Source organism: Antrostomus carolinensis, unplaced genomic scaffold (genome assembly GCF_000700745.2).
Source record: "Antrostomus carolinensis isolate BGI_N321 unplaced genomic scaffold, ASM70074v2 scaffold44299, whole genome shotgun sequence".
In the NCBI taxonomy this organism is placed as follows: domain Eukaryota; kingdom Metazoa; phylum Chordata; class Aves; order Caprimulgiformes; family Caprimulgidae; genus Antrostomus; species Antrostomus carolinensis.
In genome coordinates this window covers 1-27,383 of record NW_010341398.1, presented here as the reverse complement: position 1 = coordinate 27,383, position 27,383 = coordinate 1, and the positions used below count along the sequence as shown (strand labels likewise).

General features: G+C 41.1%; 2 protein-coding genes across 2 annotated transcripts; one reads left to right on the top strand and one right to left on the bottom strand.

Moving 5' to 3' along the window:
- Positions 1–221: 221 nt before the first annotated feature.
- Positions 222–2,751, top strand: COX20 (cytochrome c oxidase assembly factor COX20). The gene is made up of 5 exons (XM_010176463.2): positions 222–262; positions 853–904; positions 1,705–1,819; positions 1,960–2,023; positions 2,610–2,751. The coding sequence occupies exons 1-5, from the start codon at positions 222–224 to the stop codon at positions 2,749–2,751; spliced, it is 414 nt and encodes a 137-aa protein (XP_010174765.2).
- A 12,110-nt stretch (positions 2,752–14,861) lies between these two features.
- On the bottom strand, positions 14,862–27,023 carry HNRNPU (heterogeneous nuclear ribonucleoprotein U; the record flags this gene model as incomplete). Its single annotated transcript, XM_010176462.1, has 13 exons — positions 14,862–16,150; positions 16,570–16,641; positions 17,721–17,923; positions 18,377–18,616; positions 19,149–19,317; positions 19,685–19,813; positions 20,323–20,442; positions 20,679–20,942; positions 21,347–21,459; positions 22,532–22,631; positions 24,196–24,335; positions 26,710–26,783; positions 26,912–27,023. Coding segments are annotated over 13 exons (1,790 nt in total), but the record flags the coding sequence as incomplete, so codon positions are not given.
- Positions 27,024–27,383: the final 360 nt, after the last annotated feature.

Here is a 27,383-nt window from a genome sequence, read left to right as displayed (position 1 = left end):
GGGGCCCGCAGAGCAGCTGCGGACCCCCGCAGTGTTGCTCCAGAGGAGATAATGAGGGAACAATGGACGGAAACCGCTGGCAGAAGTGAGGCTCTGTAGGGCCAGGTGGGTGGGGTGGGGTGGGCTTTTCATCTGTGTTTTTCCACGGACCCCCCCTCTGCGGGGCTTTCTCTGTGTGAGGGGAACACTGGCATGAGCCTGTGTAACGTCAGGAGTTAGCGATGGCCGGAGTCATAACAAGTGATTTCAAATATAGCAACAGGTGAAACACTATTTTAAAAGGATGCATCACGCTGCGTGGATGTAGCCGGGATACCTTCAACCAACAACAGCAGTGTATCAAGTGACTTCTTCCATGTGAGAGTACTTGAAATTACTCATTGGGAGATTAGACCAACATAGACCGAACCCTTTTTGCCTCATTTGTTCACAGGGATTATGTGAAAGCAGCTGATGATTGTCCATAGGGAACATGGATAAAATTACTGAGGGGGATTTCCATACTTGCACTCAATTCCAGCTGTTGTCAGATGCTTGCCATCCCTGTTACCGCAGTCACACGTGGTTCACAGTGACTTGTCTCAAGAGTCGTCAGCCCTCCACAAATAGTTGATTGTCCTACTCCATCTTCAAAATCTACTTTGTCCAAGTAGAATAGCTTTACAAAAAACAAAATAATTTAAAAATAATCTTTCAAGATTTTAGTTGATACACTTGCACACATGGTATTTAATGGTCTAGGGATTTAAACACATAGAAGGATGATGAATTCTCACACCATCCCTAAGAATGAATAGCAGAAAGGTTGTAGATGCCACCTTCACCCTGACCCATGTCACCTTGAGTGTGTAGTTTCCCACTCCTGCTTGTGGCACCAAGGTGTGTTTGCAAGGATGTTTCTCAGGTGGGGATTAGGAGTTGTATTCAAGTTAGATGACCGGGATTGTGCAGAAGCCAGCGAAGGCATCTCTGAAATGAAAAACATACTTGTCTGTTCACAGTTGGGTTTATGAATGCCACATGTAATTACCATTTGAAAATTAAGTAGAAAACAGATAAACTAGCGTAGGTTATAGATGTGAGACAGCGTATGAAATAGTTGGAATAATTTTTACCAGTAGCTTCATTTAAAAACTTGTGTGTAGAAGATTTTCTATGCAGGGCCCCTGACTGTACATAGGATTAGGTTAAAATTACCAGTTTATAAATATTTTTATTCAGTGTAAGGTTCTCTACTACATTTGCATTCTCCAGTAATTTCACTTTTTTTTTTTTAAGCACATTTGCCTTTTCAGATATTAAAATTATGTGGCATAACTAACTGCATAATCGATTGTAACCGTACCTGTTTGTTGTGATATATGTTGAACGAAGACCCAGGATTTTTGAGGGTTTTCTCCCTTCCTTTTTTGGGGAATGTAAAGGAAAAAATGAAATAGTTCTTTTATAATACTCAATAGAATGGATAGATCAGCAGGTTTGAACAAAATAATGTTGCCTAAATCAATAGCTCTTCTGAAAACCATTCCTGATACAGCTGTACCTGTTTACTTTTGCTCAAATACACCCCTGGAAGTAGGAAATCCTCAAGTCACTGGTTTTTACTGCTATGATAACTCTGTTTTACAATGGAGTTGGCATCATAGACTTCTAAAAAAGTAATATTGTAAATTTATAGTGTTTTTTTTTTTTTTTTTCTTACAGTCCTTTAAACTCCTAGGATTTCTTGATGTTAAAAGTGTCCCATGTGCACGAGAATCAGTGCTCTATGGCTCCGTGGGATCTTTAGTTGTGGGTCTTGGACATTTTTTAGCAACTAGTAAGTACTTACTCCTGGTTTTTATATATTAATTTGCAAAGAAAAAATAATTCCTATTTGCTGATAGATTTTATTAATAATGGGAAGTCATCCAAGGTTTTTCCTCTTAATTTTTTGGAGGATTTTTCTTTTTCTTTCAGGTAGAGTTAGAAGATCTTGTGACTTTGCAGTTGGTGGCTTTATTTGCACAATGTTAGGTTACTGGTATGTAAAACGCTTCTTGAATTTTGACAGACCTGTGTTGGCTGCTTTGTACAACACGATCCCTGTGTGACCTTTCACGCTGAAACTCCATAAAAAAACTTGCCTAGCAAAGTGTCCTCTTCCTTCTCCCCGGAATAGTTATCTTTTTAAATGAAAAGAGTTCAGTGCCTTTGAATGTGTTAATATATTTTTTTTTTAAACCTAGTATTGTTTCTTGAATCCTAAGAGATCAAACCACCCAGTTATTTCTGTCTTTCTTAATTCTTTCTTTTTTCCCTCACGTATGCCATCCTTCTGTCCTAATTATAAAGGCAGCATACTAAATGGTCATGAAATTAAGATCCAAATTAGAGAAATTAGCATTTTCCATTGGACTTGTATATGCTGCTCCTCAGTGGCTGCATAATGTTTGCCTTAAAGAAACAGCAGTTACCCTAGCATTTTAATTATGCATCATCTCATAATGAATTTTACTAGCATTATTATATGTGGTATCAACTTTTCAGCTGGCTGAATAACTCTGATTTGATACTGTCAGTCATAGAAAGCAAGGACTCATGGGGGTTTTTTTCATCCCCTCCTCTAGGTTTTACTGCAGGTACAACTTGGCCCAACACAGGATCCGGCAAAGAATGCTTAAAGAAGCAATGAGGAACAAAATTTTATTTGAAGGCAGTTCTCTTGATCCAGAAAGAAAACAAACTGGCAGCGAAAGAAGCGATTCATAGTCTGCTGTAGAGGACCCTGCGGTCTAATACAGCTTTGCGAGAAGGTGGTCCAAAGATGGCAGTCTTCCCTGTACACGTGTGAGGTGTCTCAAACCCATAAATCATGCTGCTTTTCCTGGCAAATCCGAGCAAGAAATTACTAGAATGAATTTGTTAAGTCAGGATACAAGCCTTTCTTTGTTCCCTGTATGTATGTGAGTATGTATGCAGTTGGGAATGACCTCCTGTTAAACACCTGGGAACTGGTGTGTGTTCTATTGCAGAGGATTAATGACGGTGTTTTGGGGCTGTTTTAACGTCCCTTATAAACAGAATAGTTTGTTTTAGCAAAGTTGTAATTTTATCTCCTTTAAATGCAGGAAAATACTTTCATCAGCTGTTTTCTGAGTAAATGTATCCTTCAGTGCTACTGTTAGTTGTGCTGTTTGTAAAACAGGAGTATTTAAACAGTCGGTGAAGGCTTTACTTGTGCAAGGTGAGTGTCATGAGCAGCTTTTGTGACATTTCAGCTGCAGAATAAATTGTAATAATTTATATACACTGTGAAAATGAAGGATTTCCATTCTTGTTCTGTCTGTGTGAAACAGAATAAAATCACATTTCAGAGGCAGTCTATGTAAGGTAACTCATTTTTTTACTTGATTAAAACTCTTGCTCTTCCATTTAAGACATTTCCTTATAACTGATGGAATAATAATTTACATTATTTGTAGGTAGCAATGGTCAGAAGTGTTTTGTTTTGTTTTTTTTAAAGGCATGTTCTACTTGTATATTTCACTGTACATTTTCAGTTAAAAGAAATATCCCTCTATAATTTCAAGGAAACCATCTTATTTGGGAATACAGTGTTAGATCTAATTGCATATTGGTAAAAAGGTGAGTGGTGGCATAATATTCCTCGCTTGCTTTTGTCTACACGAGTGACACAATGTATTTACTTTTTTCACAAAATGATTTATAGTATATTATGCTGTAAGCACTTTCTGGTCGAAAGGCATTCACTGAGCAAAAATAGTCCTTTCCTTTCCCCCCACCCTGTGCTGTGTCTGAGAGAGTTTGCCATCTGTTGTTAACTCAGGTAGGTGTGAGGAGGTTTTGGAATCCAGATGTAAACAGCAGCATTGCTCTACTTATTTAATTTGGAAATACACATGAAAGCACTAAACAAACATGCTGTTTACACTAAGGTAATTAAACTTTTACCCTCTGTGGATTAGCTGCTTACAAGAAGAAAACAAACCTGTATACTCTTATTTCCTTCCCCCCACTCTATTCCTTCTGTTTCTTCTGGAGGAAACAATAAATTTTGGGGAGGACGTTCAGGTCAATAATTTTTTATAAAAAGTCTGTAGAAAACTTGAGTTAGTGCAGTGAAGCACTTTCTGTCCTCCATGCAAAATTCAAACTCGGAATGTAACTGGTAGCTAGCTGTAATTCAGAAAAATGTTTCCCCTGGTTCTGTGCTAAGGGGGAGGAAGGGTCCTTCCCTTTGGATGGGGTAGGAGGTGTTGACTGCTAAAGCCCTTGGAGCAGCAGTGGGAAACTGGGCGAGCCCCGAGCAGGGACTTAGCAGGCTCCTATTTTAATACATGGTTGAGTTCTTTCGTATCTATCTGACCTAAGAAAGGAACTGCAACCTAAGCAGGAGGACTTTTGGCTGCGAGGTCATAGTTCAGCTGGGGAGTTAGGAAACAAAAACATGCTGGGGAAAACTTACTCTTTGGCAAAGCAGTTGTAGAGAAAGAAGAGAACGCTGTTTGGTACTGGTGGGAAAGAAGTTAGCATGCACATAATGGCATCTGTCAAAATGCACGAGTACTGCGACTGGGTAGAGAAAAAAGAAGCATCGTGAGCCTGTGCAAATTAAAAAATCTGGGGAAAACCGCGGCATTAGATCCTCTCTGGTGTTAATTGGTGTTGGTTTAAGCTACTGCATTTCAGGATATTAGCTGAGTAGCAGCTTAACTACACTAGTAGCAATTCTGGCCAGTAATTATGAAATTGTAGCTGTATCTGCATTGTGTAGGTAACTGATCTCATACTTCTGCCTCGCTGTGCAAAATGTAAAACGAGTATGCCAGGTACTAACAGGAAAATGAGGAAAGAGGCAATATGCAGGCAGTCTGGCCCACACCTTCGAGCTTCATTATCCTAGTAAAAGTTGAGGTGGAATTGGGCTAACCGAGAGTAGGAGCCTTTACTGGAGGGGGCAGGGGGATAAGACCAAGGAAGCAGTGAGTGGGACTCAGTTGGTGTGAAAGGGGAGGGTCTGCAGTAGTAGAAGGGAGAATGCATGTGGTTAAAGGTGCAGGGGGAATAAAAGGTCTGACATAATTCCTCCAAGTGCTGGCTACAGCTGCTTCTGCGCCAGCCCTGGGAAGTGGATTGAAAGTGACTGGTGGGTTACAAACCCCTGTGGAAAGGGTGAGGGACAGGACAAAATCCAAAAATCTCAAAGCTTAGTTGTCATAAGTTAGAGTATGTGTTCACAAGAAAATAAAAATTGTAATACCTTGATAGAAGTAATCTTCTCATTTGAAAACAGTTACCAAACTACTTTATAAATTAGTGAGCTGTATCCCTACTAATGCTTTTTTCTTTTAATCAAAGTCACTGGTGCAAACACATAGCATGCATCTGTGTTTGATTATTGGACTTGGTATCTTTAAGTATTGCTGCTAAGGACAGATGTGATCGTTCTCGCTTCATCGTTGTTCAAAATATTCCTCAAATTAAAACTTACTGGACAGTTACTTGAAAGGAAGAGAAATAGTAATTTTGAAGATGTTTGTTTTTCAGCCCTCTGAATGAGCCTTAAAAAGGAGAGAACGAAGCGTACCAGCTTTAAGCTATAAAGTTGCTAGAGTCGTTTATTTCACTGACAGTTATGTTACTTGGTCGCTGAAGGGTGACTGACAGGCACACTTAGTTTTTATCCCTGAAGTTAGTAAACTGCTCCCTTACAGCATTTAAAACAGCACCAAAATAAACAGCTGGGTTTGTGGCCCCATGTGCTCCACCACACCTCACTCTTCCCGCTCCCCCAGCAGCGATGCTCTTGGGAGGAGCACGCACTGGGGGCTCCTGACAGCGACCGAGCACCCCGTGCAAGGGCACACATCCTCCAGGCCTTTTGGGAAAGAAGGTCGCTGTCAAGGCAACAGGCTGCAACGCGGCCATCTGAGGGCAGCTGCCAGCTCCGTAGTGAGAGGTGTGTGTGATCACATCGCCTCTGCTCATCAGTGCCTTTCACTAAAGCAGGTGTCGTGCTTCAGCCATCGACAGACGCGACAGGCTCAAAACCCAGTGATTTTTTTGAAGTTGACAGCAGAGGCGATTACAACTGCCATCCCAAACACATGGTTTACATCTTTACCCAAGCAGGGATTTCTGGCTGTCGCTGCATTTTGCAGGCTTCCAGGCTGTTCTCCGTGTCACCACCCAGCCCAAGTGCTCCAGTGCTGCAAAGGGAGGGTCACCTCCTGTCATTAACAAATGAGTCTGGCTTTTGAGAGGATGATGATTTTGTGGAGGGGGGAGGGGAGTACGTTTGTTATTTCTGGCATAGGCAACCCAGGTAACAATGAAGTACTGTGTGAACTCAGCTGTAATGAGCTCCCAAGTGAAAGATTTTCCCCAGCTTAGTAGACTAATTCCCATACTTCTCTCATTCCCCTATCCAGCCCTTTAGCTCAAGAGCTCAGTGGTTACCAGTGAATGTTGTTTTGTTTGCTCCATTTAAAGTTTGAAACAAGTATCTTGTTACGGCCTCGGAAAACCTGATCAAAACAAAGGTTTTTACAGTACATTCAGATGATCAAGGAGATGATCCTTTGATGAATTTTTATTTTTTTTAAATTGAAGAACCAAGAATTAATTAAATGTCAGAAGTGGAGCTGAGTTTTAGTTAATGTGACTCAAGGCTTTGGAACATACATCCTTCTTATGCTTAAAATGAAAATATTCCACTAAGCAAGTATGGCTGCTAAACCTTCAAATGGAGGCGGGGGGAGCAGGCTGATGAGGAGAAGGCTGAGCCTTGGATGAGACGATGGGAGGAAAATGCAGACTTTTATTCATGGCCAGCAGCACCCTGACGAAGACTGTTGGTGGGCCCCCAGGTTTTCACAGGTGTGGGCTCACAGCTTGCCTGCGAGTCATCCAGCAGTGGGTCTGCCTGTTCCTGTGGGAAGAGGTCACAGCATACCTGTATCTGCTTCTTTTAAAGATTAAGAGCAATTCATTCTGAGGAGGATATTTTAATCCTTCCGGCTTCTGTCATTTGTCATGAGCAAGACTTCATCAGAGCTCCCAGCTTTCCTGAACATGCCAGGAGCCCACTGACAGTACCTGAAATGTACTGTGGGAGCAGACAATTACCACGGCAGGGCTCATTCTCTTTAGAGTGGCCATAGCTCCAAAAATACCCAGCCTGTGTGCTGTGGTGATCTCTTTAACAGAACCAAAGATTCCCCCTCTCCGTCTTCATGCTCTGGAGAGAAGGAAAGACATGCTTTGCTTACTTTTCAAACACCTGGTTTATTTTGTCAAATACTGTTACAAAGAGGAGCAGGTACACTCTCAACCAATGTGGCTTCTCTCCCCGGACAGCAGATCCTCATTTCTCCTATTGATAGCAAATGGTTTGTGATCAGCTCTGGTGATCACAGTGTGCTTTTATCCATGAGCTATCTTGGCCTTGAAGCATGCGGAGACGTGCGTGACAGGTTTTTGGAATTCACTTACAGGCTTTACAACTCTGGCTGATATTCATGCTTTCCATCATGCAGGTCGAGAGTTCTTACCACATTTAGCTTTGCCAGGTGGACAAACCCAATGAGAAAGGTCTTTCTCCACCACCTCATCACTCTGGCACAGCACAGATGCTGTGGAAACGGGATGAGAGAAGATCCAGCCATTTGCCCACGGCTCCTTCTTCCGAGCAAATTCGCAGTCAGGGCGCCCACAATCACCACCAACATAACATTTAGGATATGTTACTTAAGCGAGTAAAGGGAAGCTAACATCCTCCTTCCCTGTAGGAAATATTCAGGCTCTGGCTGAGGTAGTAGCAGCATCACTGAAGATGAAAAGCCAATAACATCTATTACATTATCACATACAGCTGTTGCAGGAGTCCTTCATAGAACAAATAAAGAGCAAAAAAATTTCCAATGGCCTGTTTTTTAAAACAGAGGGGCTGATACTCTGTTCAGGCCTCCCAAAGAAATCTGGGACTACCAGTGATTATCACAGGTGGTGCTTATAATGTTTTCATCCAACATTTAAACTCCTCGAGGGTCACCCTGAGGCAACATTGTGAGGCTGTGACAGAACTTGTTTGACTCAGTTTCTTAGCTCTGATAGTATCCAAGTGCCACATTCTTCTGTAACCGCCTACTTGGAGTCCCAGATGGATAAAAAGAGCTCAGCCCTTTCTTCCTAAACCTCACAAAGTCCCCTTGAAAGCCACTACTGCAGAGGGCTTCTTACCCCTGCTAACAAGCATGGTGGTCCTCTCCATCCCAAAATACAGTCACCATTCATTTCTTCTCACCATTTTCTGTATCACCATTCATCCTTCTATTGGGGACACCACACCTCAGTTTGGATGCCTGCCACCCACATGTGCACCCTCAAGATCATTTAAGAGATGCACCTCAAGAGCATCTAAGTGGGTCAGAGAGTGACCACCTACCACATGGCCAGCAAGCCACTCCCTCAGACTAGTGTCCAGTTCAAGCAGAGCAAAGGATGCTGCCATGGACACACATGTACGTGGACACGTGTTTAGCCACGCTCCCCACACTTCAGGAGCATATTCCTGGTGCAGCAGCAAACCTGACAAAATTCAGACGAGTTCATCAACAACATTGTCCATCTACTGGTGACCTCCAGTGGGATCCACATGAATTGGAAGGCTCAAGATACAGCCACCATTGAAAGAGGAACCCATGCACTCCCTCCCTTCCCCCACCAGCCTTTTGGTTGCTTTCAGCAGTGTAATTTTCACTGGTTTGTTCTGGAACTAGAGGAGTCACTTACACTTGGTACCTGCTGGATAATACACCTTTTAAAGTAGTAAGTACCTATAAAAGCATGACCATTCCTGAAAATTTATTTCCTTTTCATTTTCTGTGCTAGGATCTGGTGACAGAAACCGTTGGGAGTCTCGCTTCCCTTCCGCAAGTGTTTCCTTAAAGGAAAAAATAAAAAAGGACTGGCTGGCTGCCAAGCTGTGGAAGCACATAAATATCCCGGGGCTGTGCCAAGGCGGCTGCTGGAGCAGTAGCAGCAGCCCCCTTCCGAGAATGTCTGCCACTGGGGAGATGCTGGTGTTTTGGAAGTGTCTCTTGGCCTCCCCCTTCTTCACCGCTGAGCAAACTACAGCATTTCCTCAACTCTGAGCAGGGCTGGGCTCAGCATGTTGCCCTGTGGACTGGAGCACTGGATGACAGCAGATCCTTCCACCTCCTCCTTTCTTTCAGAGACAGCAGCTCCTACCACAGCCACGTACGGGAGCCAGCCGGGCAGCTCCAGCGCCAGCAGCCGCCCTGGCATTCAGTGGCCCCTACTCTCTGCAGGAGATATTTCTCTTTGTCAAAAAGGGGCAGGCAAGTTCATACAAAAGGTGCAACTGAAGAAATGGCCTAGGACTGGAAACCAAATGTGCTTTTGTGACATTTAAGTGTTGCATTTTCTGATATGTAAGTACTGAAGTAATTCTTCCTGCACTATCACAACCACTTTCTCTGAAGTCTCTCAGAGCAAACAGGAGAGTGCACAAGAAATTTAATTTGCAGAAGTAATTTACATCTAATGTTTCTTTTTGAGGTGCTTGGCTTACTATTTAAAAATATTATTATTATAGGGTAGCTGCTTGTATAATAGAGTGTTCACTAGAGGCTGGGAAGCAGCTAGTTGAATAGCCGCCCTGCTGAAAAGGGTAGAACTTAAAGTGGACGCCAAGTTGAACATGGGCCAAGAAAGTGTTCTCACTGCAAATAAGGCAAACCAGAGTCTGGACTCCATCAGGAAGTGCGTGGCCAACAAATCATGGGATGCACTTATCCCCCAGTATGTGACACTGCTGAGGTAGCACATCCAATATTGCTGTCCAGCTTTAGGCCTCTCAGTCACCAAGGATGTCTAAAAAACGTAGAGGCTCCAGTGAAGGGCTCCTATGGTGTTCAGGGACCTCAAGCGCATGCCCTCTGGAAAAACAGTGGAAGGAGCTGGACTTAGTCTGAGGAGGAACAGGCTGTGGGGTGACCTCATAACTGCCTAATATTATCTGCAGGACAGTTATGAAGATGGAGCCAAATACCTCTTGGTAGTTGCCGATGATGCAGCAGGGGCAATGGCCACAAACTCTAGCTTGGGAGCTTCTGGCCAGGCAGCAGGACAGACTGTTTTACTGCGAGGGCAGTGCAGCACTGGAAGAGGTTGCCCAGAGAGGTCATGTAATTTCCACCCTTGCAGGTTTTCAAGCTTCAGCTTGACAAAGCGCTGGCTGACCTGAGTGCTAGTGCCAGTCCTGGACTACATTTCCAGAGGGCCTTGCAAACAGCATTTCTGTGATTCTGTGACCTACCAAGAGACAGAGAATCTGCAAAACCCAAGGCAGATAAAGCCCAATGTGGTGTAGAGGACCATCCACACAACAGCATTCTGTTTTGCTTTCAGGAATTCATTCCCTCCATGCAGTGCTCCCAGGCTGGGCTGGAGGCCCCAGAGCACCCCAGATGCTCCAACAGCAGCAGGGACCCCCAAGCAGAGAAGACAGAGTGTGCACAATGCAGAGGTGCCAGGCTTTGGGTACGTAGCTCTGCTGGTCAAAACTGGCATGCGATGCTGCATGTGGACTCGCCTACGCTGCTAGCTCAACTGTTTCTGAATCTTGTTTCTCAGCATGATGTGAGCAAACCCCAAGCATCATTTCTTCCATAAAAAAATGTTACAGTAAATCCCTCCAAGGCTTACTCATTTCCTCTCTCCCATCTCTTACTACCTTCTTACCACAAAGACAAAAGTCCTTTTATAATACAAGGGCTTATCTTACATACTTGTTCAACAGCCCCACAAAGTTGAAAGTTCAGCAGTGCCCAAACATAGCTCTGGCCTGCGTCTGAATAGGTGACATGGAGACTAAAAAAAGAGAATCGAGCCTTTTGCCTGTCTCTCACCTTGTAAACAACCACTGGTATTTTAAGCATGCGTTTACGTCCAGGGAGATCTTCAGTACTATTCTGGGCCTTTTTATTTTGCAACCCTCTTGGGCATCAGCACCATTTCAGAACTCGTGCTTTATCACTCGTGCTCCTTGCCAGCACAGACTCTCCTTGTCTAAGGCAAACAAGTTTTTGTTAGAACTTGAGGGAAAATCCTCCAGAGCAGAGTGGCAGAAGAGTTAACATAGGCAAATCTGACATAAACAACGGCCACGCTCAGACCGGGAAACACATACTTGCATTTTTATGCCACATTAGTTATCAGAGGTGTCCTAATAAGCAGCCATCTGATCCAAGCAAAAGGAGAATGAATTAACACTGAGAAAAATGACTACCTTTTCAATCTTTCCGTGCTAACCAGGCAGCATATCCCCAAATCATTAGTGTAAATTGCATCTGCCCTTGACTACCGAGTCGTAAAAATTTTTTGAGCATGAAAAAGTTTGAGGGAAAAATTGTCTGAGCTATTTCAAAATTTGATTTCAGTAACTTCTAGGACCAAAATTACTCTGCAGTTCAAAGATTTGTCTACTAAACCAGAATGGACAACAAAAAACTTGCTCTAAGGTAACACTTGTATATCCAGTCACCTGCATGAGAAGTTATATTACTAGGGTTTTTTACACTTGCTTTTGTTTTTTCTCTTTTAAGGTTGACAATGTTAAGTATTAAGCATCTTTTTTTTTAAGCTACAGCTGAGTTTACATAGCAACTGATTCATTGCGGAATCTTCCTGCCGCCTCCAGTGCTGGCAGCAAGACAAGCTAAGGCAAGAGTCACGTCCAGATTAATTACTGGCCAAGTCCCGCTGTCAGCCGATTCCCTGCAATGGCGAGGCTCTGGAGAGGCCTGCTGCACTGCCGGAGACAGCTCGCGCCTCCCTCGCCGAGCAAAGGAGAGAAGCTGCACAAACCTAATCGCTAATCTGCTATTAAAATAGAGAGAGAGGCCTCCTTCCTCCCTCCAGCTACACGGGTGGCTTTGCCTAAGACGAGGTGAGCTGTGCACGTCAGAGAGAGGCTCTGCTCTCACTTCACCACTGCCGGTTTGTTAACACCGGAGTTACAGAGCTGCTCTTCTGAATTTCCTCTCAGCGGCTTTTTCTGACGTCCTGGAGCAATTCCCATCCTCCACAGCGCTGAGATGGCCCCAGCCATACTTACTCCTACCTTACTAGTTCACAACCATATGCACACTTTGCCTGGGAGAGCCCAACCTCTAGCAGTTAAAAATCTGCAGAAGTATTGAAGTCACTCATCTCTCCCCATAACTCAGTTTGATTTCTTGTGGCTTAGTCTGAGGCTGCACTTTTAGAAAGCACTGGCCTAGTTTTAGAAAAAAGGTCACGAACAAGGAAACCTCCAAATCTTAAAAAAATTATTTCATCACCTATTTCTATTAAAAATATTGGTCAGGAGTGTTGTAAGAGATTAAAAACAACTTACACCATGAAGAAATGTTTTTTTTATGCAAGTGGCATGGACTGCACACGGCATTGCCAGAACGCTGGTTTGATTCATGCTGCTATCAGAAAAGTTGGGCAGAATTTCTAAAAACGTCTTTGTTGATCAAGAATTATTCTGCAACAGGCACCGAAAAGAACTTGGGCGCAGGTGCTGCTTACCTTGAGCTCCTACACACACACACACACACACAGAGGGGACAGCATTGCCGAGTACTCCCCATGCAGCACACAAGCCATGCAGCACACTCAAGGGCCAGCTCATGACAGCAGAGCTGGGGTTTGGGGAGAGGCATCTTATAAGGTGTCCCAGAACAAAAGCCAGGCCTTGATGTCCCACAGGCAAGAGTCCACGTACCCTCGGAGCACCCAGGACACAGCCCCTGGCCAACACCACGGTGCATCAGGGAGGCACCTCCATTTACTCTGTATGTATCCCAGCAACTGTTACTAGCAAATGCAGAAATATAACTGGAGGCTTTTTTAAGTGGGAACTTCCTCCTGTGCTATCCAGCACAGACCCATCTTCAGCCAACCACACATGGCCCCATCACATAGCAGGGTGGCTACAACCTGTTGCAAGATGAGATGTAAGCAGCTTCAGCAGACAGAGCTGCAAGGAGTGCCACCAGCAGCAACACTACTGCTACTGCTGCTTGTAGCTGCGCAGACAGCTGCTGAATCAGGTCCAAGGCTCTCCAGGCTTGTACTCAGAAAAAAAAAAAAAAACACCAAAAAACAACCCACAACAAAAAACCACCCCCCACCCCCCCAAAACAACCCCTCAATTAGAAAAAAGCAAACCCACTTTGAGAAAAAGCCAAACAAACCCAAACCCCACGTTCCATGTCACTAGCAGCTGCACCACCAGTGCCAGCAGTGGGGCTGCTGTCATACAGGTGCTTTTCCTCACGTAATCAAGAAGTCACTCGGCATGACAGATGGCTCAGCCCTCTCACTGGCACCATACAGCTGTGCCTTCCTCATGTTTCTGTAGCCATCAGCTCAGTTTTCTAGTGCCCTTTTTAAACAAACTGCAAACATGTGTTAATATTATTGGTTTTCGAGGTAATGGCTGTTCTATACAAGCCAGTTTCACATGGCAAACCAAACCCCTCCTCTAACAGTAATCTGAGCTGAGATAAACTGAGGGAGCGTCTCGCCTTTGGGGGCAGGCAGACCCTGGCTGAACTAACAAAGCCTCTTGCGAGTGCTGGTCTCTGCTCTACTGTGAGAGAGAGTCAGACTTCATCCCTTTCCGAACCACCACCCAGGCCTTGGCAGCACTTATGGCAAAGCTTTTTTGAATTCTATACCTCAGAACACAGGAAGCACATATATTGCTGAACTCATGGAACAGGTTTTTCCACATCAGAGTAGTTTTGGTAGAAACATACTCCTCTTTCAAGTGTAAGATAGTTAAAGCACTTCCTCTTGTGTGTAGCTTTTTTAAAAAAACCCCACCATACATGAAAGACCTGAAAATTAACATCCCAGACTTTTGAATTAAAATACAAGCTTTACAACCACATAGTAAGTGTAGGTTCTTATATTTCAGTTTAAGACTATATAATTTTATAGAGTACCAAAATAAGCAAAGGATCAGCACTCCATACAAAGCATTAGTTCTGGTGAGGAGGGTAGAAAGGAGATGGACTTTAATTACACTAAACTTTTTTTGCAAGTCTAAAGAAAATTCCATTTCAGCAAAACAGATTTGGGTTTTGATTCCCCATATTTCTAGTTCATTAAATAGTGTTTCTTTAAAGACACTTTACATTTTTCTCATTCAAAGTAAAGGGATGATTTAAAGCAATATTAACAAGGAGGTGGTGCTGTTAATGTTTAATGTCAATATGCAATGTCATCTGCTATAAAGGCTAGAAGAGCAACACAACTTTAAACTTCTGAAGACTATCAGTAGTCAACTAACATCTGAGAAAAGCCTCAAGCACTCTACACTGACTCCAGCGCTAGGCTGCTGCCAGTAAAGCCTCTGCCAGTCCGTACGCTGCCGCCAGGAATTCGGCAGGCAAACCCAACACCCAGGTGCCAGCAGGGACATGTGTTTTCACATGTGTACCACAAGTCTGACTTACAACATTACGTCTCTCCCTTGTCTCACAGCATTAAAATGCAAGAAAATTATTAGCTAACATTGCCACTACCATTTTACAAAAGCATAAATCTAAACAGAATAGAGGTTAAACCAAATTGAGGCGCTCTGTTCAACTCCAGGATTCATTCTCCATGACAACCCTCCTCCTGTCCTACTCCCTGCCCAGTTGCTTCCCCAGCTCCTTCCCTCACATCTAGTTTACAATAAATAGGTTATGTGGATTTACATGATGCAAGCCAACTTTTGCCCTATACATAAAACCATGTTAAACTGTGAGATTACACATGTGATATATCTCTAACAGAGCAACCACCAGTTTAGATTTTTAAAGAAACACAAGTATTTCAGCATGTACACAGTAATGAGTTTAAAACTGTCCAACATCACCGCTTTCGTACATTCTCTTCCTCTTTATAGCCTTAAAGGGATTTTAGACCTTGATGGCAACAATCCCAAAACAAGAGTAAAATGAGTTTATTTTATTGCAAACAAATGTCTAGAGTTAGATTTCTCCACCCACTTTCTTTAAAGAGAAAAGGAATCAGCAGGCTAAGGAGATACACCCATTTGAGAATTGACATGATTAAAAATTAGATATAAAATGGGTGACTCACAGTTTCATTAGCTTACAAAATGGTGGAGTAACTACTACAAGCACACTAGGTATACAGTATTTTGTGGGGAAAAAGTTATACAGACACACAGCTAACTTCATATAGATCCCATTAGACAACTGGATTTACAACAAGTTTTGTTTAATAAGAAATGGGCAAAGCCAGCTTCTTTTCAGAATCAAAATGCAGAACAAATGGAAAAGAAATTATGGTGTTGTACCTTCACAAGTTTGAGCCTCCACAAATAATGCAACCAAGTTTTACAACTTTAAGAGCTTCTACATACACTCCACCTTCACTATTTAGCCCCAGGTTTCCTCTTTGCCCCCAACATCTTATTGAGTTCCAAATGTTACAAAAAGTCCTAGTTATTGCCAGAAACTTTTACCTCCCCCTCCACCCCTCCCCACCCAGAAGCTTCATAGAGAGGATGGAGTGTAATATGGAGCTTTACATGATCTCATGGTGTTCATGAGGGCTACTGAGGAGCCTCTGTACGAATCTGGTTGCTAACATTTCTATCGTATTGTGACATGACTCACGACTGTTTCTTAGAAATTGGGGGATGGGGAAAAAGGAGAAAATTCTTTAATAAAAAGACACCAGGTACAAAGCAACGTTTTACTTTTGTTGTGGTAAAAAAAAAGTCACATTTTACAGATAAAATGTAGAACCCTGAAATACTGACACATTCTCTTATCGTGCACAATGCTGAGGTTCTCTTACGAATCACTTTAAAACTGCAATTAAAAATGTACAAAAAAAGAAAAGAAAAAAAATCAACCCACAAAGCTTCTAAAAAAGGAACCCGCAGGCACTTCCTCTTGTGGAATGTTTAAAAAGTTAGCCTACTAAAGAAAACAGTCGACTTCTTGTGAAGGTTTTGGAGAAATATGTATCAGTTCATTTATTTGGGTATTCAATAATATCCTTGGTGATAATGCTGACTCCATGGCTTCTGACCCCAGAATTGCTGCAATAAATGGAGAAATAGTTAATTTTAAGCTGTAATCACATAATGGTTCCATTTCTCACAAGGAAAAAACCAGAAGTGTTTAACAAGCATCTAGTTCTCCCAGAACTTAAGAAGATTAGAGTCCTTCCAAATAGCAGCAAGTTCCTCAACAACTGTAGGCAGTTAAGTTCACTTCACAGTAGTAATGTGAAGCCAAATACTGCATACCATTAAGGCCAATAAGCCATAGCTGATATGCGATATATTAAGACCATCAAGCCAGATTAAGTTTTGCACAGAAAACTATTTATAGCGATATCACCCACCATTAAAAGATTTTGCTATCCAGTTTTGACTACACAACTAATTATTTCAGACAGCATTTTGAAGCATTCACGTTAACAATCAGTGAAAAGGTAAAAGTTATTACTACTTACACCCTGCTGCCACTGGTTGTAGCCCTGAGATTGGTTTTTGTAGCCACGATTATTTCCCCTTCCTCTGAAGTTCTGCAAGAGAACAACAGTTTTCAAGTACTTCATCTAAATGGATTTTTCAGAAGTGTACCAATATCAATCTTTCTATTACCACCAAAACATCACATATCGTACAGAATCTTTCAAATACAAGCTATGAGATCTAGGTTAAAAAAACCCCAACCAAACAAAAAACCTCCCTGATAAACACTAGAATACCAAAAGCCTCCCCCTCCAAGCAAATGCTTCTTAAACATGGGGCAAGAACCTCAGAATTAATAAAGCAGCTCAAACTGTTGTTGCCAGTGGTCTGGAAAGCTGGATAATCCAGTTTTGACTCACCCCATTTCCAGCTGCTAAACTGCACCAGGACAACTAAAAATACAAGAGCTTGCCTATTTTTAGTTAGGAAAAGCTGTAGTTGCTACAAGGATGTGTTATCTGATCTGACAAAAGGATATGGGTCATACAACTGAAAATAGAAGAGCTGGTCCACAAAACTTCAAATAAAAGTTATGGTACAAAAAAGTGACACTCATACCAGTAGATAAAATATTGCATTTCCCCTGTTTGTCCATTTTAGACAACCCTGAGCCATGTTTACTAGCTTGAGCTCCATCTGCTGGCTCTTCAGTAATCTAAATTATGTTTTCAAATACTTCCACTGGTATTCCATCAGTTAAAAGTTATGCTAGTATGTCTTTACTAGTTGTGTTTAATACCAGACATCGAACTAAAGACTCTCTCCGGAGCTATTTCCAGAAAGCTGCCTAAATACTTGATGAAGATACACCTTGAACCTAAGGCCAAACAACAGTTACTACTGCTTGTAAGAAAAAAATTAAAAGAAAAATCAAACACAAGCCTTCACACACACATGCCCTGAACATCTTAATCTGTAACAGGACAGAGGTATGGTCTCAACATGGAAGCCCCACATCACGATCAGAAGTTCTTATGCACGAGAGCCCGGGGCACCTACACTAAACTAGAAAGCTAGGCCGGATTACTGTAGTACCACATCCCAGTTTGTGGCTCCTGACAGCCACCAACCTTTCAAACGTCATCCAAAGTACTGTAGTTTAACTAATAAATCCCCCCAAAAGCATCACCTGGTTGTAGTTTCCCCTGTTGGGCATTCCACCTCTGTTATAGTTTCCTCTGTTTGAGTATCCACCTCTGCTGGGAAAGACAGGGCCACGAGGATACGGGTAGCCAATTGCACCACTGCTGCCACCGCCACCACCACCACCTCCACCACCTCGCTGAGGCATGTTGCCTCCCCTCCTGTTGTATCCACCACGATTGCCAGGGACTGCAGGGAGAGAGTTACTTCAATCAAGTAATTGCTTTGTCTCAAGTACTTATCTCTTACATCAAGATTACTGTTCAAAATAACAATGGTACAGAAATAAGATGTCTGAATTCCGTGCAAAAATTTCAATGCAAAGATTAAGTCATCTGGTCACAGCAAAAAGTGGTGATTTAACCATGCACTACCCACCCCCTCAGTATGGTCTGGTTTACAAACACCAAACCTAACATAAAAAGTCAAAAGCTGCACCTCAAACCATAAGAATAGTTTAATTCAGCATTTTGGCAAGCCTAACTTTTCAAGCTGGACAACTAACTTTGCACTAATCCATTAAACCTAATGAAGCTGAAATCAAGGTTCCTACTACATACTAATTGCAATCCAAGTACTACAAACTTTTTCCGTCCCAGCAAAAGCAACCTCCAGAATTTACAGGCTTATTTCTGGGCTCACCTCCTCCTCTGAAGTTGCCCCGCATATTGAATCCTCCACGACCTCTCTGACCCCTATTAAATTGATTTTTATTGCTCTTCTTGTTCTTCTTCGAACCAGTGTTCTGTTTCTTTTCCGGTGGAAGAGATTTCTTACTTTCTTCTTTATATTGTTCCAAAAGCTTTTGAGCTTCTTCTTTTTGCAACTCTACATAGATTATTTCATCAAAACATTCTGCTACCTCTGGCAGTGTGAAGTTCCCTACAATTGCAAAAACACTGAGTATTCAGCATCTACATTCAGCTGCAATCAAAGCCATCATTTTACCACCTTTCTCCCATTCTTCCTCCCACCCCCTGCATTCCCTCAGCATAGGGACAAAATTACGTAATTTGAGCATTTAAGAAATGTAAGAGTGACAAAAGAAATAAAGAGGTCTTCATGGAGTTGCCAGCACTGTTCCAAACCTTGAAAACATTCTGCCTATATCTTTTTTCTTTTATAAGCCTCCACTCAGAATACCGGTTTCTGCCAAATATGTCACTTATATAGGGCACTTTATGCCAAGACAGCTTTGTGCATCTGCATGAAGCGTATCAGCATAACTGAGTAGTGTTAAGGACTGCAGCAGAGGGAACACAATATAGTGTTGTCCTACAAGTTACAATAGTCTTCCAGTTTTGTTTAAATACAACTGTTTAAGATAAAGTGATTTTTTTAGACTTCACGTTTACTTAATCCTTTAAACAGATACTCAGCATCCTAAAACACAGTATAGGATTATGTTCCATGCCTTTCATTTTGAGAACTGCATGCTCTGGAAGATCTTTTCCCTCCACCTCTGCCTTCTTTTGTGTTCTTTGCTTGTAGTCTTCATCTTTTGGGCAAACAACAACTGCTTTGCGCTGGAAGCCTGCAAACAGGCACATTTTTCTCCTCTGCGCAGCTGCAGACACATTTGTCTGAAAAAAATGCAGTAACTTACTACACGTAGCTGTCATTGTAAGAGTTAAGGAAGTCAACTTATGGTGTATAGACTTCACCTCTACAAGAGCTTGCAATGAAGTTTACAAATAACTGGACATAAAGATGCTGAATAATGCAAAGTTACGAGCTCATATCCACGTGTTAAAACACTATTCCTCCCACATCCCATAAATCCAGAAGTTCAGACAAGCATTTGTAGCAATATCTCAACTTTGTGTCCCGTGAATGGCTAGCAAATCAGTAAGTGAAACAACCACTATTACAAGTAACTTTAATCCCATTTAATTACTGCACTACAGCCTATAACAAATTTCCTTGACCATTTTTCAGTGAAGGTTCTACCTGATCCAAAATGAAATTCCGCTTCTTACGAGCTGCAATCTCAATGAACTTTCCAAGACACTGCGGAGCTCTCTGCAACAGCGTGTTAAGTTTTCCAGTGTCTGCCATCTGCCGCTTAAAACCTGCAACCTGCAGAAGGATTTCCCAGAGTTAAAGTAGCCCTCAGACAATGGCTGATGTTTTTTCTTCGCTAAATGCTTTTCACCTTGATTGTTCAATTCAAGACCACAGCTATAAACTCATAACTGCAATTCCCAAAGCCTCCACAAGACACACAGGTTTATAAACAAAAAATTTAGGTGAATCAATACAGCTGAATTTAAGGTGTACTCATCACGTAACTCATTCAAACCTAAATATTCTATTCTAAGGACAGTGACACAAAGAGACAAAGAAATACTTAAAGTAGTCAACAACAGCTGACTATTTCTTATATATAGCACCACAAAAAGCTTCAGAATCCTGCTGTGCCATGAGTAGCAGCTCAGCAAGATAAAAATCTTTTAATGGTCACTAGCTAACCAGTAGCCAGCTTCTTAGATTTCTTTGATACAGAAGAACCCCATGGCAGCCAAAGACCTTGAATTTACAAGAAGTCTTTAACATACCAACAAATAAAATATCATATTATCACTTACCATCATTTTGTCCATAATAGTATTTGTCCCAAGAATGTTATATTTCCCAGGATTTGCTGCTGCATGCTTGGTAACCCATGTAGTCTTGCCAGCTCCAGGCAAGCCAATCATCATCACCACCTATGACGACAGGTTCTACGCTTGAGATACTCATTCAAAGATTTTCTTTAATACACAACTTAGACACAAGCCTAATGGAAACTCAGTGGGGGGTGTAGGGGTGTCGGGGTGGGAGCTGAAGAGTCAGAGGATACCAAGCCCTCAAACAAAAAAGTCTGAGTAGTATAATAGTCTGCTTCAACTCCACTTCTGTTCACCTATCTCAACACCTTTGATATTATCAACAAGAAGCTTACCTCACAATCTTTCTTTTGCTCAGGTCCTTTTGGTCCTCGGACCCTATCTTCCAGGGGGACCTTCTGGATGAAGGTATATTCTTCAGGTACAGGGAAGTAGGGTTCCTCCTTCTGACCAAAGTTGAACTCAACTGCACAGTTATGGCAGAGAACATGTGGGAAGAGTGGCCGCCCATCAAGAACTTCCTTACTTATTTTGAATGCAACACCAAGCTCTTGTCCATTCTTGGAATATGAGAGTTCCACTTCATCACCATCAAAATTCTGGTTTTCAGACAAAGCATTAGTTTGCATAAAATTACTCACCTTGCTCTATAAAGTTATACATCAGTCATTTCACTGTATTTGCTATATTAACTTCTGGAACACTGCTGTATCATAAAGTACGTACTTGGAAGTTTTCTTAAAATGAGTTACTGTCAATGATCATGCCATTTAAGATCTGGGTTTTTTTTTTTAAAGGCTTTAAAGACATTAGTGTATGAATATGAAATTTTAACATGCTGACCGCAGTCACTCTTTATAATACCTGCTATTTCTACCTCTTCCCTTGGTTAAAAAAACTTGTTCCAAATTTTTTCTGTATTTGGTTTACTGTTTCTCACATCAAAGCAGTCTAAAAATTCAAGGATGTTTTTCCTTAAAAGAAAATACAACTGAAAACTTACAGCAAAACATCCAATCACATCATTTTCATCAAACTTCTCACCAAAGTCTTCAGTCTCACAATTGCATGTCTTTATTCCTTTTAGAGAATACCCGTAAGAAAATTCTTCTTCACCTGAAGAAATAATTTAAACTTATTAAAAATACACATTTTCACCCAACTTTTCAGAAATACACTTTATATCTCCTTAAGTAAGCTGCTGTTCAGAATGTTTTTATTAACTCCAAAACAAATTATGACCCCCAAACAGCTACAGCTTGTTCTTGTATTCAGAAATACTCTCACTTGAGATAGAACAGCAGTGTTTCCCCCATCCCAGTTTTAAGAGCCTTATGATTCAGGCTGACATAAAGCTGAACTGCCAGATAAAGACATGACCAAGTATTTTTAAACCCTGAAGACCTGATTATGTTCCAGTATACCTGCAACGCAGTTAGTCAGGAAGGCTTTCTGAATTTAGTCTCCAGTAGCACTTACCCCTCCCCATATTAAAGGGGAGTTTAGCAGATATTCAGCCTATGTGACAGCTGAAGATGAAGCTGCAAGGAACAATCTAACAGAAGTGTTAAACACAAGGACTCAGGTGGAACTTAAGTACTTAACTAGACAGCTGCTGCTGCTGTCAGAACATACCAATTCACGTACATTTCCCACAAAGATGTGCCTCAGCAGCACGTATGAGTTATATATGATCAGTTCCGATTTATCTAATGAAGTTGTACTTCTTTCTTCGTAGCTACTTTCAGAAATGAGGATCCCCCTCCCAAGCCAAAATAATGATAACGTAGTCATCTACAAGTTTTCATTTACTGGTTAAATCTTATACCATGCCCCACCCTTAAAAAACGCAAAAAACAACCCCCCTCTTCCTATTTGTCACACTACATGAAATCCTTAATCTTGTCAGGTCTTCAGGAATGTTCTCTACAACCCATACTTGACCACTGGAAGAATTAACTCTCAGATCATGTAATCCTTACTACAGGCTTGAATACTTAGCGACTTTATTTTGTCTAGTAATAAACTTTCTCACACCATGTCCAGTGAATGATTCAAGTTAAGATCACTTTTCAGAACACACAAAGTAAAATCACTAAGTTTTTCCCATCTGTTTATGAAAAAAAATACTTAAAACTTCAGTGTACACAATAAAGAAGACAAAAGTAATCAAATGTTTAAGTCTTACCAAGCAACATCCCACTTGTGTTCAGTGACCAGCCAACTCGCACTTCATGTATGTCAATGTCTTTTGTATACAGGTGTTTAACAGGAATCTTTTCTGTAACCTATTTTCAAATTATTCATTAAAAGGTATGTAATACTTATTAGACACTAACAAGATGGAAGCACAAAGGTGACATCTGGAACCTTTACACTTTGGTTAAGTCTTTGCTAAGTCTGAATAATCACCTTCTGCAAAAATAAGAACATGCTTGAGTATATGAAATCACAAGCCAATCACTAAATAGTTACAACTCCTGACTGAGCAATAAAGATGCAAGATACAATATACCTGCAAAGCACTTAGTCACAGCAGTCCCCCTCAATGGCCAAAAGCCTTAGTCCTTTTGATACTGTATTGAAGTCACAAAAGATATAAATCTATTTAAAAATAAAATTGCCATAAAGTTGGGTTTAACAGTAAATTACTTTGCCAGTAAAATGTGGTAAAGGATAAAAAAAAAAATAAAAAATTGTTTTACACAGACTGGGGAAAATATTACATTTATCCCTTTTCACAGCAAGCAGACTCCCTGGGCAAGTTGCCAGCTTCCAAACCAAATATAACCAGATTCAGAAAATCCACCTAAAAGCACTGGAATCTGTAGGCAACCGGCTATTTTCTAACTGACTTCACAAACTTGACCAAAGTAAAGTGAAAAATCAGCCTCCTATCAGTTTCCTTAACTACTGAAGTCAGGGGACCAAGGTGAAACTGATTTGAAAGTGAACAGGGCACTAAATACTGACATCAATTTCACTTCCTTGGCCTTCCAAAGTTACAGGTACCAACAGACACACAAATCACTCAAGGCAAGAGCATGGAAAATGGGATCACTACCCACTCTTCATGGTAGTGGTTAGATTTGGAAGTACTAGAGGAAGAGAACAGAGTAAGCAATTATATACACAGGCACATCATATGCAAAGAAGCCTTTAACATCACCAAGTTTTGAAAAAAAAAAAAAAATCAAGCTTTGTGCCTCCAGTTAATTATTTCATCAACAAGCTGGAGAAGTCTTGTTTATTACAAGGCTGATTGCTCTTTGCCATTCTTACCCTTTAGAACTCTTGCTCTCAAAATTCAAATAACTGCTAAATACTCACATTCACTGCATACACAAGTCAGAATTATTCAGGTTGGAAGGGACCTCTGGAGGTCATCTAGCCCAAATCCCTGCTTAGAGCAGGTCAAACTCAAAGACTAAGTAGGAACAGAAAAAAGGGCTGCAGAGATAATTTTTAAAAGGCCAAACTTAACAAAATCTTTAGAAAGTACAAACTTCTGACTAGTGAGTATCAAAATTCTTCAAGTGTTGATGCATGACGTGCCAAATAAAATTCTTGTTTCAAAACTGAGACCAGAAGTTCCACATTCAAGGCAAACACAAACTTTTTTTTTTCCCTTTTTTTTTTCTTAAATGGAAGTTCTTATAAAAGAGGAAGCCGTTTTGCAAATTGAGCCGTCTTTTAGCAAGAAGCATTTCACAGGCACATAAGAAAAGGCCTTCTGAAAGGTCTATGCACCAGAGTCAGTTTCAGTTAAGTACAAAAAAAACCTGACAAGTAGAAACAATATTATATTTAAACATGCAAAACAGTCTCCCATAAAATATCAGTTTAACTCACCTTCATCTCAAAGCAGACTTTGCCTTTAGAAACTCCATAGGAGGCTCTCCCTCCAGCCCAAAGAAAAGCAAAGCTTTCCATGGTCAAAGAGGAAGCACTAAACCGGTCTCTTGAGATTTTAAAATGCAGGTCACAGTTATCTGTTAACATAAAAACCATTTTGTTTACTCTTATTACAAAACAAAGTACAGCTGTCCAATTTTACGCATTAAAGGCGACTTCAGCTTTCAAAGGTGATTTTCAACGTAATTTGCCAGCAAGTGCTCAGCACTTTCCAGGAAAGTAACTGAACACATGCCTAGATAGAGCTGCAGGCTGAAGCTCAGCCAAAAGTCTAAAGAAAAGCTAGCTAACAAAAATAATTTTCAAGGTGCATCTTCACTTCCGTCACCAAATTATTTCTGTTTTTTTCACCTGCTTAAAAACTTCAATTTCATCTCATCTATTCAAACCTTTTTGGTCAGTTACCCAAGATACTTCCATCAGTACAGAGCAGAGGAATCTGCATTGTGCTCTTTGCATTATCTGCTGGATACCTTTTTTAAAGTCTTCTTACCCCTCATGTCCAAACCTAAGGGCAGCTGAGAAGTAAAATAGGAACATGAGTATTTTTAAGTACTGAAAGTAGTACTGTCTTTGGTTAATACAGTTACTCAGCAAGTCCAATTAGATTAAGTCAATCAAAATAAAGTCAGTTAAGTCAAATGCAGACAGGTTAAGCACACAGAAAGTGCTAAGAGAACCTATTTCAGCTAAGTAACATGATCTGCGCTATGAATTCACCTATCAGTTTAAGAACTCAGGCAGAACCTTTGTTTTATGGACATCTTCAGCATCATGAAGTTTCAAATTAATCTCCCAGTATGTTTCAAAAAGAAAATGCAAACTGGTAACACACGGTGCAGGATAGAGCACCTGAATTCCCCAGAGCAAGGAATTCACAGAAGTCCAAACCTAATTGACAGTTACAAGAAAGGAGCAAATTAGCAAGCAGTGAACTGTTCTGCCCTGGTGTAAAATCTGCACGCTGCCCAACTACACTAAATGCAGTTTTCCCTGTATTACCGCTAACTTTCATGCAGGAGATCCCGTTTTGTTTGCATAAAGCCATTCCCAGGTGCAACTACAGTATTTGTGATCCAAGTGTTTTCTTGTTAGCACTTCTAACTTTTATTTGTTGCGTGAAAACCAGATAAAACCATACAGAAGAAACCCACCTGTGTAAGTTACTTTTAGAACAACAAATAAGAACAGAATTTCAAGTTACAGCTTCTTTGTAAGATACAGGTAATAAAAAGCACTTGAAAAGTGCTCAACCTCTTGTATGTCTGGATCATCATGGTCCAGAAAGAGAGCACCAAGTTGTTACACAATTCAGTCTTAAAGCTATGTTTGATTCTGATCTCCAGCAGAAGCAGTCTGTTGATACTTTAAATCGCAAAGTTCATCCAAACTTTCTATTATAAACACTAACAATGAAAAGCAGCTACTGCTCAGTTACTGGGAAAATGGGAAGCTCCCACAAAGGTGGCTACTCACCAGGTTAGCAGCTACAAACTTGAGATTCAGTTACCAAAATGTCAAGGATGGTGTATTCAGCAATTTACATGGCTGTAAATTAGTATCTCCTTCCATTTCAAAACATTTATTGTGAAAAAAACACCTGCAACTACTAGCAAATATGCCAGGTAATGCAAAAATTTAAGCTTTCCTTCCACGGCACTTTGAGAACCCAACAAGTTCAAACGTCACTTACTGAAGCTTTTAAATACTAAGTTCTTATACTTACCCTCAAGAATACAAATGTTAAGTTTGCCCAGTCATAATACATCACAGTCATTTAACATGTACAATCTGCCTCAAAAACCCCACTGTTTGTAGGTACTTGTCAATTTCTATGCCCTTCTGACCAGTTCTGTCTGCCATCCCATTTGCACAAATCACCCCTCTGCCCTGCAAACTCCCAGGCTGCACGACCCAGTCATTTCTCAGGAAGCCTTACCTGATTTTTGTTAGATTTATCAGAAGACATTAAAATAATACTCCACTGGTTGGTACCTAAATAGGACCTCAGCAAGTTATGAAGGAAACTCACTTCATAAATTACACTACTGTAACTACCTACACTACTGACTCTTAGAACTTTACTATGAAGTTAAAAGCTCATGTGCTATGTAATTTTTTCATTATGTTTCTGGGGTGTTCTATTCTTACTCTACCCTTGACCAGCTTAGTTTCCACAGTGGGTTAATGTTTTGGTTAAGATTTCTTCAGAAAATTATATATCACAAACTTCATGGGAAAACCAAGCTTATTACTGCTAATATAAAGATTCATACAGAATTCTGTTCTTTTGCACTCTGGAAATGGCTGGAAACACTATTTCTATTTTTTTTTAATTACTTGGTAGTGAAAGTCAACAAATGTATTCACCCCACACTTCAGCAAGTGTGGTTTTTAGGTTAAAAGCACACACCACATCTTTCCCAAACAAAGGAAAGCATGTTTACTCACAAGTATCAAGACAAACCACTGTGTCATCAAAATGTTCATCTTCTTCTTCAACAGGTGGCTGAGGGGACTTCGCCCTGAACAAAACAAGAAACAGACAAACAAACAAAGATTAAAGCTAGATGTATTTTCAGTGTTAAAATTAGCATTTCTGTACCTTACTTCTCATTCATAAAACGCTACCTAGCACCAGAAGTTTATTTACCTGCTGTATTTGTTTTCTTCAATGTATTCAAAATATCCACGGCCATGGTCTTCACGTGGTCTCTTCACTCCCCTCTTTTTCTCACCGGGTTTTTGTTCCGTTTTAGCATCTCCTGCAACAGAATTAATGACTTAATTACACAAAGTAACTCTTTAACTGGGAAGAGAATCCTATACAACGGTTCCAACTTTGGAAACAGTAAGAACCTACAGCAAGAGAAAAGCAATAGTGCCCTGAAGAGGAATTCTGCCTTCTACCAAGATAAAAACCCGCATCTCGAATTTTTTTTTCTCAAAACTTGTCGGCTAAATCATTTCTGACCTGCGACAGGAGCGGGCAGCACACCCCGCAGCAGCTCGATGTTTAAGATCCCCCCCAAAAGCCAGGCCGCTCCCAAGCGGTGAAACAAAAAACAATCGGACCAAAAAAAAAATCCTCCCGCGAGGCGAGGCCAGGCCCGCCCCCGCCCCCC

Coding starts and splice junctions, on each gene's coding strand:
- COX20 (XM_010176463.2), top strand. CDS start 222: ATGGCCGGAGTCATAACAAGTGATTTCAAATATAGCAACAG. Junction 263..852: donor GATTTCAAATATAGCAACAG/GTGAAACACTAT, acceptor TTGAGTGTGTAG/TTTCCCACTCCTGCTTGTGG. Junction 905..1,704: donor TTTGCAAGGATGTTTCTCAG/GTGGGGATTAGG, acceptor TTTTTCTTACAG/TCCTTTAAACTCCTAGGATT.